We start from the raw sequence: 12,310 nt of genomic DNA, 5'->3' as shown, positions 1-12,310 counted from the left end.
CCCGGATGAGAAATGGAAGTAAAGAAGGGGAAGCGCTTCGTTCTTGTCGAAATGAACGTTACCCATAGCACCTGTCGCTTGGTGAGGCCATAAACAGGAAGAGAGGGATTCTCTGGCTCCTAAGAGGAGGTATTTAATCCGGTGGCCATGGCTACTTGCATGCTCTCGTCCAGCACTGATGCCTCTCTTTCGTCCCATTATCTCTCTGTCTTTCTTCGTATAGAGTATTCGTGAAGCCTTGAGAGATTTCGTACATATGTGTCTGTGAGAATCCTTCTTTAGTGTCGGGGTATTGGCCACGCCAAGGGGCTAGAAGGCTCAGAAGGCTGGAAGAAATTCCTTTTGTGTACCGTGAACAACGTTTGCCTATGGCCTGGTTGGTCCGCCAATAAATTATGTACACCTGACATAAAAGAGAACCTTTGCAGAAAACACAACAACACAGATGACAACAACCTTGAGGATTATCGTTGGAATATTACTATCCAATATTGTTTTGCACCATACACTATGTTCCTTCCAGCATATCTATAAAGCGCAAGGTAGTGTGTTCGGAAAATGCAAGGTGCTTGCGGTTTTCTATAGACTTCTGATCGAGTCTAAACTTTCATTTCAAAACTGTTTTTGATTCTTGTTGTAAAACGACGCTGTTAATTGCAGGCAGCAGCTAACGCCTTAGATCCTTGCGGCGATTCTGTATGCCAGGAGGTTGGATTTAGGTTGGCCCTTCAGGAGCAGCCAATGTAACGCACTCTATATTCAGTGGTAGAGAGTCTAGTACATACTGATATTGCCCTTGTTGCATTCTAGAATCCTTTCATCTCTAATCAAGGTTCTGCAAGGGAGGCTGTGTCAGATAGCTACGCAGGGTAGTGTCCTACTGGGGACTTAAGGTCATCTCCGGTGGCAGGCACATAGTCAAGCAAAGATTGTAGAAGCTCTGACAGCCGTTGCGGACTTTGTCATTGGACCCAACTATCATTCGCTATCCTCATAAGCTCGGTTAACCACCATTCAGTCTTAAATTCCCTTTGCACGTGGCGGAGGGTGGCGGAGGATGGCCACTATAATTCCCATCTGCAAAGCATCGCAGCAACCGCCCACATATCATGTTCAACCTCAGCACCGGCACACCAGTTGACACGGGGACATCACCCGTCTTCGTCCCGACTCTGAATTCCAGAACCCGGTCTGTGTTCCCTGTTTTGAACTTGGACAGCCGCACGAAGTCGAAAGACTGGCGCCACGATTCACGTCGGTGGGGGGGAACACTGCCGCTTACCGCGACCTGACTGCAGTCCAAGAGCAAAAAGGCAAGATCTGGGTAGAGGGTTTCTCAAAAGTGCATTACACCGTCCGACGTCAGGGTCGTCCGCTTCCTTGGGTACTCCACCTTCAAGGCCGCCGGCGACGTCGTTGCCCGTGGACCATCGCAAGGTTCCCGAAAACGTGGCCCTTCCGGGGTGCTGCCGCGCGGACGACTGTCGTCCAAACTGCCAACGACGCTCTGCAAAACATCTTGGGTCATTCTTTGCCTGGCTAGCATAGTCCAAGTTCTATTTCTACCCCTTCAAAAGTTGGTCGATGCGGACTTTGGGGGGAGGGGGCGGTGGTTGTTGTGTTTTATCATTCAACTTGCTCACAGCAGCGGTATCACGCTCCATCATATCCTTGGCCTCCCCCAGCAGACACCCGCCTCTTTGGAGCCTCGACGCCACGGGATGCTTCCACTACAAGGACTCTGGTGTTGCGGAGATGGCTGAGCAGGCTATTATCATGGCTGGTAGCTCACAAAGCTATGGCTTTGCGACGGCGGGCTCACCCAAGGGCCAGCCAGCTTCTCTTGGATGCTCATTCGGGGCTTCGAGGGCAAGGTTCGGTTCAGATGGGCCGACTACATGATGGCCCGGCGTGCATCGGATGAGGGTAACCTCCCCCCCGGCAGTGGCGCTTTTCAATTTGTGTTCGACGTTCCGGGCGCCCCGTTCATCTTCCCACCACAGAATGCTAAAGCCGAAAGGATGTGAAAAAGTCGTCGACTGGGTTTTGGAGATCTCTGGTAAAGGGGTCGGATTCGCAAACGTGCGGGCTTTTGAGGGCAAGGGAGAGGGCGGCCTTGGAGTATATTGAAACTCTATCTCAGCAGGGAAGATTCGTTATAGTTGTTCTGAAACATCCTTTTCTATAATGGATGGATCGAGAAGGGTCCCTAGATCGGTAACGAGGTCGCAAGAGTCAAGGGATTATCAGACAGTGAGGGTGATTGGGGGGAGGGGGACTTGGGACGAATCAAAAAGAAAACTACTTTCCAGACGACTTTATTTCATCATTTAGATTCGACATGTTGAAACCTTCTGCCTTCTCACGCCGAGATCCGACAATGAAGATTGGTTCCGCGCGTCTAGAAGTCGCCCGCGCGCCCTCAGAGTCAATGGACTGTACAGTACTATTGGACCGGAACCCAACAATGACCGGGGAGAACTCGGCACGAATCAGCAAAGGAAAACTACTTTGCAGACGCTTTTATTTTATAGTTTAGATTCGACACCTTGAAACACTTGGCCTTCTCGGGCTTCTTACGGGCAGTGAGTTCGACAACGAAGATTGGTCCGGCGCGTCTAAGAGTCGCGCGCCCTGAGCGGGTATCCACTCGCCTCCGCACGCCGTCCGCGCTTCCTCCATTGGCCTCCGCCGCAAGTCCGCAGCCCGCCTGTCGTCACTGACACCAAGACGGCGACGCCTCCGAGTTCGATCGGCAGACGCAGGTTCCTGCAAGAGAGGTTCCGAATCTCACCATGCGGCAGGCGGGATGCCATCATCCCCATGTGCCCGTCTTGGAACCCGACGCCATATCAGTTCGTCGGCGGTCGACGGCTTACATGAACACCCCGTCAGGATCTCTCGGCCATGCGCTTGTCTCCATGTCCGTTGACTATACAACGCTATTCTATTGTTGAGCCGTCTCGCTGGATATAATATGGAACTAGTCTTCCCAGAGTCAACGTTGGGCCAGATCCAAGCCTACCGAGTTATTCCAGATAGCACGCCATCCAGAGCGGTAACCATACATCGTACTCAGTCGCACAACGGATAAAACTCGGCAGAATGACCCCTCAGTGGAATCCTCTCAGCGAAATGCCCGACTTGCGCGGCAAGGTTGCCGTTGTAACGGGAGGAAAGTAAGTAGCCCCTCTCCCTTCCAAAAACAGAAAGAAGAAAGAGAGACAGAAAGCAAGTGTCGAAGCGTAGAAAGCTGACGAAAGACGCCGGGACATAGTAGCGATATTGGCCGCGAAGTAGTGAGGCTCCTCGCCTGGAAGGGGGCCAAGGTCTACTTCACCACGCGGTCCGAGGCCAAGGCGCTCGAGGCGCGGAAACGCATCCAGGACGCCTACCCAGACATCGAGCCGGACAACTTGCAGTGTATGACGCTCGACGTGGCCGACCTGCGGAGCATAACCTCCGTCGCCGATAAGCTGATGGAGAAGGAGAGAAAGGTTGACGTGTTGAGTGAGTCTCGCGATCCTCTCTATGCATCGCCGTCGAGCCCGGGTCGTGGTCTAATGTTTATTCTGCCCAGTCCATGCTGCCGCCGCAGGGACAACCTCTACTGATCTCGTGGGACCTGGGTGGGAGGTTCACATGGCCACCAAGTAAGTCGAGGACCCTACTCAAATCAACTCAACGCAAAGCGAGGTGCTGCGCTAACCAAATCGTCCGTCTCCGCCGTAGCTTGATCGGACCCTTCGTCTTCACGAACCGCCTCCTCCCCCTCCTCAAGAACGCCGTCAGGGAGCCCGGCTCCGACGTCCGCGTCGTGACGATGAGCTCAAGCGCCCAGACGGCCATGGTCCCGTCCAGCTACAAGTTCCGCTTCACCACCGCCGACTTCCTCCGGAACCCGGTCCCCTCGCCGCCGTGGCAGTGGCGCTACCTCGGCCGCTTCATCTTCGGCTTCGACACGACGCGATACGGCGTCTCCAAGGCCGCCAACGCCGTCTTCGCCCAGGAGCTCCAGCGGCGGTTGGACGAGCAGAAGCTGCCGATCGTGTCGCTGGCGGTCCATCCGGGCGAGGTCGCCACCGCCGGCGTCGACAGGATCAACACGGCCCTGGTCCGGGCGATCTCGCACTTGACGTTTGTGTCGCCGGAGCAGGGCGCGGCGACCCCCGTCTTCGCCGCCGTGGCGAAGGAAGTCCGTCAGGATCCGCTCAAGTACAACGGCAAGTTTGTCTTCCCCGTCGGCGCTCTGGGGCAGCCCCACGCGGTCGCCTCGGACGAAAAGCAAGTTCAGGGTCTGTGGCAGAACACGACGGCGGAGGTGAACAAGCATTTGCAGGCGGAAGGGCTCCCTCTTCTGAGTCCATGGTAGATTTTTCTTTGCTTATAGGAAAGATGGTGGGGTTGTAATTATGATGTAGATTGTGTGAAGTCAGAAGCTCTCGCTGTAGTTAAAAGAACGCATTACTCGATAAAAGCAACGTTTTATCTGTCTGGCAAGCTGTTTGCAGCTTTCTCGTTATTGTTTTTTTATTGATATTTTTATTGTTATCAGCTATCATGAATTTGTTTTTTTTTGTTTTTTTGGCAGATTGGCTCCAAGACAGGATGATGAACACAAGCCTTCGCTGTGTCTGTCTTGCCACACACTGGCACTGGCACTCGAACGGGAGTGGATGTTACAATTCTCCAATTCGTACCGTACTAGCAAAAGAATGATTTTTTTTTTCCAAATGATACGGGACATGCTCATATCAGTATATCACAGAGACAGCGTCGCCGGTGCTGACAACCCAGTGCTCAACCTTTTCCAGCCCCCACAGCACAGTGAAGAGCAGCCGAGCGTACTCGTCGACCTCCGCGGCTCGTATGCCGCGCGACAGAAAGGTCTGTCCCTTAAGACTGTAGAGATACAGCGGATCATCCTTCCTGGCGATGGCCTCCCACCGGGCGGCCGACGGGGCCTCCCAGAGATCCCCGCGCATCGTGATGCAAACGTCCCCGGCGCAGCCATGGGTCCACGTCGTCTTGAGGCTGGTGTAGACACCGGTGACGATGCTCGTGAGCAGGAAGGTGCGGTGGATAGACTCGGAGAGGATGAAGGCCCGGTAGAGGCTCGAGACGACGTCGTCGTTCTCGAGCGCCGTGTCACACGACACGGACAGCGCGTTCGGGAAGACGGGCGACGAGGTGGCGTCCAACGCGGCCGACTCCCAGAGCTGGCGGGCCCACAGACGGGCTGTGTCTATCAGGCTCTCGGCCTTGGCCCGGCGGGAGATGGAGGGCGAGAAGAGAGACAGCAAGAGGTGTATCAGGAGGGCCTGGGTGCGGGCGAGGTGCTGCTTCGTGGAGAGCAAGGGCATAAAGGCCGACGGGTCGGCCGTGGAGTGGGCGGCCAGCAGATTCAGGACGAAGCTGTTGGACACGGCGTCGACGACGTGCTCGTTGTCCGGGGTGACGGTCTGGACGATGGCGACGGCGGCGTAGGCGTCCTGCATGCACTGGGGCAGCGTTGTCTCGGAGTAGAGCTGGCGGTGGATGAAGGGGTTGTGGCCCCGGTGGAGGAAGCGGACGAGCCAGGACTGTAAGCCGCGGACGAAGTTGGTGAAGACGGCGGCGGGCGGAACGGAGTTCGGAGGCGATCGTTGAAACACAATGGTCCAGGACGGGGATTGGAGGAACCAGTTGAGGCCTTCCGCCTGGGAGCTTGTGTGACTTCCCGCCTCGGTATCGGCTTGGTTGGCGGCGGCGGCGGAGGAAGACAACGATGGTGCGGACGTCGTGTTGGTGAGACTAGCCGCGCTCGACGTGGTCGGCGGAGCAAAGAGGACCTCGTCCATGGACTCCATCTCCGTCCCCTGGAGCGACATGTCCTGCATATCGGCCCCGGGCCAAGATGAGATGTCCCAGCTGGAGGAACAGGATTCCAACCTCGGGTCGATATTTTGTGAGAGTGACGACGAGGAGGATGGCGGAAAGGGCCGAAACCGGCGGAGGGCGGGATAGACGCAGTCCACCTCTTTATCGAGGCATCGCGAACAACACGGCAGGCCCTGGTCGCAGCGTCTCTTGGCCTCGACGCAGGCAAAACAAGCCCTCTGTTTGGATCGTCGGCCCATGATACCAATGATCTCTCACTTGTCCTTTTTTTTTTTTTTTTTTCCCTTTGGTCCTCTTTCTTGTTGGAGACCGGAAGAGCCGTCAGTCACTTGGGAAAGTGACGGACGAATCTTGTTCCACGGGGGGTCTGCTCGACCTGATTAGGAGGATTTCATCCTTGGAAATAAGCTTTCGTGGTAAGGGGGTCAACGCATTGGTACGAAAACGCGGAGATGTTGCGGACTTGGCTGCGGAGATGGGAGAGATGGAGATGAACGGGCATTAAAGGGTGGGAAATTTACATGCCCCACGGGCCAACCAAAGAGCAGCACATACATACATACTATGAACTATGAGTACATACTTCCATCCCTAGGTAGTATGTAATTATGTACATATGTTCTCTGTAACGTTATGTTCTGACAAAGACAAACAAACTCAACTCTCTGGCCGGCCCGGCCCCAGTAGTCCAGCCCTGCCCTGCCCTGCCCAGCCGGCATGCGGAAGGGTCGCGCGTAGTCGTACAAAGGAGAGAGAAGAGTTGCTAGCCTCAGCTCAGCCCGGCCCAGTCCCATTGCAGACAAGGAGGCTTGTTGACTCATGGCCGTCCGTCATGGCCCAGCTGACCTAGCATTGGACGACAACGCCCTCCATGTCGCCCTTCTTTGTCCACTCGTCCACCATGCTTTGGAAATCCAGGATTCCCCCTCCCCAGCACGCTTTTCTACGCTCCAGTTCGTCGTCTTCGTCCGTCTTCGCCTTCTCCTTCGCCTTGGCCATCTTCTTGTCGTCGAGAAAGGAGTTGGGGGTGCACCTGAACAAGGCCGAGAACCACCGCGCCCGCTCGGCCACCTTTCTGCTGTACTCGTCCTCGGCCTGCTTCGAAACCTCCACGACAGCCCGGCGCGGGCTCGATGACAACGACGACGACGACGACGCCTGCCGAAGGGCTTGCGACACAACGTGCGCCACCAGCCGGGCGTTGGTGTCCAGCGCCGGCGTCAGGTTTGCGGACAGGCCGGTGCCGGCAACGGTGCAGAAGACCAGGTTGGGGAACCCGTGCGTGAGGGCGCCGAAAAGGTTGCCAAAATCGTTGCTCCCGAACTTGTCCTGCAGCGTGCGCCGTCCGCGGCCGAGGATGGGCGCGTTCACCGCCATCTCCGGGCTCGGGTCGACGACGGTGTTTGTGTACCCCGTGGCGAGGACGAGGACGTCGAGCTCGTACTCCCGGCCGTTGGCCATGACGCCGTTGGCCGTGTACGACTTGACGCCCGCGCCTTGCGTGTCGACGAGGGTGACGTGCGGCTCGTTGAAGGCCGACAAGTAGCTGTTGTGGAACGTCGGGCGCTTGCAGAACCCCGGGTACCAGGGTTTCAGTCTCGCCGCGACGGCCGGGTCCTTGACCTCCTCGTCGATCCGCCGCCGCATCTTCTCCGCCCAGGGGGTGTCCAGGTCGATCAGGGCGCGCTCATGCGCCTCCTCCTCCCCGGCCTGGATGATCTTGCCCTCACGGCCTACAAAGGCCGCCAACGCTGCCGTCTGACTCCACCCGTCTTGGACCAGGTCAGGGGTATCGGCCACCTTCATGACGGCGGCGTCGAGGTTTGCCTGACGCTCGCGCTGCCACCCCGGCTTGCCCGCAACCGTTTGCCAGTACTCCTCCGTCGTCTCCCTTTGTGAGTGTTCCCCTACGTAAGCCGGTGTCCTCTGGAAGACATATACTTGCTTCGCCCACTTGGCCACGTGAGGCACCACCTGGACCGCAGTGGCTCCCGTTCCGATGATGCCTACTGTCTTGCCCTTGAAGTGGACCATGTCGGGCTCGGCCTGCGAGCCGCCAGAGAGTGCCCAGTCCCAACGTGCCGTGTGTATGACCTGCTTGCCGGGTACGGAGCGGAACACGTTGAGTCCGTTGAGCCTGGGGATCTGAGGCGACGGGTGAACGCCACCGGCAGTGATGAGGAACTGGCACTTCACAGTCAAGGACTCGGGCGTCTGTCCAGGACCAGTGCCCCGCTCCATCTCCACGATCCAGCGACGGGAAGCTTCATCCCACTGATGGTGCGTCGTGGTCGTGCCGAACTGGGCCCTGAGATTGGAATGGCGGGCCACTCGCTCGCACTGCTCACGGATCTCGTCGCCGGTCGGGCTTGTAGGGTAGTCGGTCAATATAGGTAGGTTCCTTTACAACACATTTCGTGGATGGAGGGGGGGGGGAGGGTACTTACTATCTCTTCGAGGGCACGTAACCCGTCTCTTCAAGAAGAGGCAAGTAACAGTATCCCTCAACGTCGCACATGACGCCGGGATAACGATTCCAGTACCAAGTGCCTCCATAACCACCAGCCCTGTCGACGAGGACCAGGTCGTCGTTCTTGATGCCGCCCTCGGTCACCAAGCGGTGTGCCATGACAACGCCATGGATACCAGCGCCCACGATGAGCACCTGCACCTCGCTACCGTTCTCGAGCGGCTGGTCCCGGGAGCGCAGCGCTTCGTAGTCGATGTTGAGGTCGCGGTCCATGTCGGCAAGCTCAGGCTCACGGAAGCTGATCCATTTCTGAAGGTTCTCGGGGCGAAGGCGCTTGTCGCGCTCTGAGGCGTACTTCTCGCGCAAGGTCTCGGGGACGGTCATGATGAGCGATTGGGGTTTTTTTTGCTGCGGAAATGGATGTCTGATTTGTTACTTGCGAGCACGAGAATGCTTTGAAAGCGATGCTTGAGTGGTTGCTCAAATCACTTTCTCCTCCATTTGAGCGGCTTCGTCCACGCTTTTATAATCCTCAATGTTCCCACCTTGAATACCATACCGCGGACCTCCTTTTGCAGGTGCGTTGTCCTTGGTAGCAAATGCCGCGTCGCCAAGGTGAAGACGATCTGAGATAGACACGATATCAACGGCCCACCAGCGGCTACTACGTCGGGATCGCGGAAAATGCCAAGGTCCACGACTCTGGCGGGCGATCATAGTCGAACCCAAGCTGGCAAGACGGCAGTCTCCACCTCTGCACATGAGGGTCTCGACAACTTGTCAACGGTCAGCTATCATGCTCACAACTCACAATCTGTTGCAACCCAAACATGAACGCTATTGGATCCGTGGCGCGCAGACGGACATCGGACGCATGCCAAGGGCCGATGGAAAAGATCTACAGCGTGAAAAGGAAAAAAACAGCCAGTGAGAATGACATGTTGATGGCTAGTATGCAATTGCGAGCGTGTCGTCCCGAGCCGCGACGCCCAGGTGTTGGCCCCGGCTCCCACCGCTAACACACTCCGGCTTCCGCGCCCTCCGCGCTGCGAAGCTAGCCGAAATCGTCTATACATCACCAACTTGCGCGGAAACTCACCCTTTCAATAGCCCAGGCATGCACTTTCAATTGCGAATCGGGCTATTGGTTGTGCCCGGTGTGGAAACTCGAACATTGACTACACTGAAACGAGTCAAACAACCGTTCTCCTACTATCAAGGGCGGCTAACTTCCTCCTTGCGCTTTCTTTACAACTTTTTTATGGCTTATTGCCGAGAAGGCGGACAATACTATGTGGACAACTCAAGTACAACTACTTGTTCTCTTTTGTCAGGACAGGTAGAGCTCATACTGCTCTTTACAAACATTTGATCCACCCAGCTTCCATGATATCGCGGCACAATGCGAGGTGGTGGGAGAAGGGTAAGTACGCCCAGCAAATGCCCCTTAAGGGTGGAATTCATGACAGTGAATTCTGGGAGCGGCCAATGCTGACAATGCTGCAAGAGGTACCTCACAAGATAACTATTGTATCCTCAAGATGTATGTTTCTCCAAAACATCGATAAGAAATACTCACGTATTTCTTGCCTCCGGTGAGACGTAACTTTCTTGCCCTCCAGATGATGGTCGAGCACGATCGTATTCGCAGCCATGGTTGCACCTTTAGATTCGGGTTCACATATCAGGATTTAATTCAAGACTCATCGCGCAAGAATCCATTTCTTCAGTAGGCGATTGTCTTTGGGATTGGAAGGACAAACGAGGGTCCGGTGTGTTGCGTGAGCTCGTCGACAGGACAGGAGAACAAGTGGTATTTCCGCAGGCCGTGGGCGTTCCGAAGTAAGGCCTCTTCTTGCGCTAGGAGCGAGTAACAAGGGAATAAGTTCAAAAAAATTGATACCTGAGCAGTAAGCAATGAGAACTTTGAATGGGAAGAGCCCGGGGGGTACAGGACTCTCCGGGTCTAAGGCGCCGTATCTGCCCCACTCCGCGCAGCCGGGCCGGGAACACTGTCTGAATCTGCCTCCACCAGCCCGAGCTGCTCGCCCCCCCTGGCTAGCGGCCCCACCGCGCGCGCGCGCGCTTGTGCTTCCCCAACTTTCACATTCCCATCAGCAGCCTCGTCCGTTCTGCTCCTCCACAAACCACCAACACCAACACCAACCTGCGCACGTCGCCCACTTCTGCCGCATCAGAAAACTCGCTCAGCAACAGTGGGGGAAACCAAAAACGACAAGCGCGATGGCGGCACAGGACGCGCCAAAGCTGCTGTGGAACCCAGACAACGTCAAAGACGTCGCCGAGTCGGTCGGCATCCCCAACCTCCACGACGACGCCCTGCGCTGCCTGACCCAGGATGTCGAGTACCGCATCGGCCAGGTCCTCGTCGAGGCCCTGCGCTTCATGCGCGCCTCCCGCCGCACCACCCTGACCGTCAATGACATCAGCACCGCCCTCAAGGCCCTCAACATCGAACCGCTCTACGGGTACGATTCGACGCGTCCGCTGCGATATGGCGAGGCCAGCCTGGGTCCCGGCCAGCCGCTGTTCTACATTGAGGACGAGGAGGTCGACTTTGAGAAGCTCATCAACGCTCCTCTGCCCAAAGTGCCGCGTGATATGAGCTTCACAGGTGCGCCTTCCCCCTCCCAACAACACCTCGGGCTATTCATGCCTCTAGTCGAGTCAAGTCTGCTAACCTTTTCTGATCCGTTCAGCACACTGGCTCGCCATCGAAGGCGTCCAACCCTCCATCCCGCAGAACCCGACGACGGCCGAATCGCGAAGCCAGGAACTCGTGCCCAAGGGCCCCGGCGCCAACCCTGCCCTCGCCGCCCTTGCCGGCAACGACAGCATCTCCTTCCGCCCCGCCGTGAAGCACGTCGTCTCGAAGGAGCTCATCCTCTACTTCGAAAAGGTCCAGAACGCCATCCTCGACGACAACCCGGACGAGGAGGTCGTGCGCCTCCGCCACGCTGCCCTAGAGTCCGTCCGCGACGACCCGGGCCTGCACCAACTGATCCCCTACTTCATCAACTTCGTCGCCAACCAGGTCACCCACCGCCTCGACGACGTCTTCACACTGCGCCAGGCCATGGAGCTCACGGCCGCCCTCATCGCCAACACCAAGCTCTACCTCGATCCCTACGCCAACGCCATCGCTGCTCCTGTGCTGACGTGCATCCTCGGCCGCAAGATCGGTGCCGAGGACGGCGCCGACGCCATGCGCGAGCAGTACCAACTCCGCGAGTTCTCGGCCTCCCTGCTCGGCCAGATCGCCCGCAAGTACGCCGCCTCCAACAACCTGCTCCGCCCCAAGCTCGTGCGCACCTGCCTCAAGTTCTTCATGGACCCGGACAAGCCCCCGGCCACCCACTTTGGCGCCATCACCGGTGTCGCCTCCGCCGGCGGGCCCGAGGCCGTCCGCGTCCTCGTGCTCAAGTGCCTGCGCGCCTACAACGACAACATCCTGCAGCCGCTCAGGGACCGTGGCGAGGGCGTCGAGTTCGAGATGCTCGTCGGCGGCATCCTCAAGGCCATCGCCACCATGATCGAGGACGAGCGGGTTGCCGTCAACGGCATCAATGGCACCGCCAACAACTACGCCGCCGAGCTCAACGAGTTCATCGGGCCCATCTTGGGCGAGCGGCTCAACAGCCTGGGCAACCGGAGGCTGATCAAGCACGTCCTGGATGCCAGAAACATAGAATAAATAGCATGGTTCCCTGGTGTTGTGCGCACGCAAGATTTTCGGGAAGGCGTCAACGGCGTTTGGATCAGGCAGGGCAAAAATTGGGTCCGGGAGGCATACCAAGATTAGTTGCGACGCGGCTTATAGATGACATTCAGCATTCAATTGATTCTCTCAGCATACATGCTCAAACGGGAACCGAGTGTTATGGTTCAGTCGGGGTCGCAACATGGGTAAGGTACCCAACAAAAGGATCGGCAATCTAG

The 12,310-nt window shown here is 57.1% G+C and overlaps 4 protein-coding genes across 4 annotated transcripts; 2 read left to right on the top strand and 2 right to left on the bottom strand.

The window, feature by feature from the left end:
* Positions 1-3,105: 3,105 nt before the first annotated feature.
* Positions 3,106-4,372, top strand: CH63R_03707 (Short-chain dehydrogenase/reductase family Oxidoreductase; the record flags this gene model as incomplete). Its single annotated transcript, XM_018298682.1, has 4 exons — positions 3,106-3,179; positions 3,278-3,510; positions 3,581-3,653; positions 3,733-4,372. 4 exons carry the CDS (start codon positions 3,106-3,108, stop codon positions 4,370-4,372), a joined length of 1,020 nt encoding a protein of 339 aa, XP_018159928.1.
* Positions 4,373-4,754: 382 nt separating this feature from the next.
* Positions 4,755-5,879, bottom strand: CH63R_03706 (RNA polymerase ii mediator complex component; the record flags this gene model as incomplete). Its single annotated transcript, XM_018298681.1, has 1 exon — positions 4,755-5,879. The coding sequence occupies one exon, from the start codon at positions 5,877-5,879 to the stop codon at positions 4,755-4,757; it is 1,125 nt and encodes a 374-aa protein (XP_018159927.1).
* Positions 5,880-6,726: 847 nt separating this feature from the next.
* On the bottom strand, positions 6,727-8,734 carry CH63R_03705 (Monooxygenase; the record flags this gene model as incomplete). Its single annotated transcript, XM_018298680.1, has 2 exons — positions 6,727-8,248; positions 8,328-8,734. The coding sequence occupies 2 exons, from the start codon at positions 8,732-8,734 to the stop codon at positions 6,727-6,729; spliced, it is 1,929 nt and encodes a 642-aa protein (XP_018159926.1).
* A 1,860-nt stretch (positions 8,735-10,594) lies between these two features.
* Positions 10,595-12,065, top strand: CH63R_03704 (TATA box binding protein associated factor; the record flags this gene model as incomplete). Its single annotated transcript, XM_018298679.1, has 2 exons — positions 10,595-10,985; positions 11,071-12,065. The coding sequence occupies 2 exons, from the start codon at positions 10,595-10,597 to the stop codon at positions 12,063-12,065; spliced, it is 1,386 nt and encodes a 461-aa protein (XP_018159925.1).
* Positions 12,066-12,310: the final 245 nt, after the last annotated feature.

Source organism: Colletotrichum higginsianum, chromosome 3 (assembly GCF_001672515.1).
Source record: "Colletotrichum higginsianum IMI 349063 chromosome 3, whole genome shotgun sequence".
NCBI lineage: Eukaryota > Fungi > Ascomycota > Sordariomycetes > Glomerellales > Glomerellaceae > Colletotrichum > Colletotrichum higginsianum.
The sequence above is the reverse complement of the archived record's forward strand: the minus strand, read 5'-3'. Positions and strand labels throughout refer to the sequence as shown.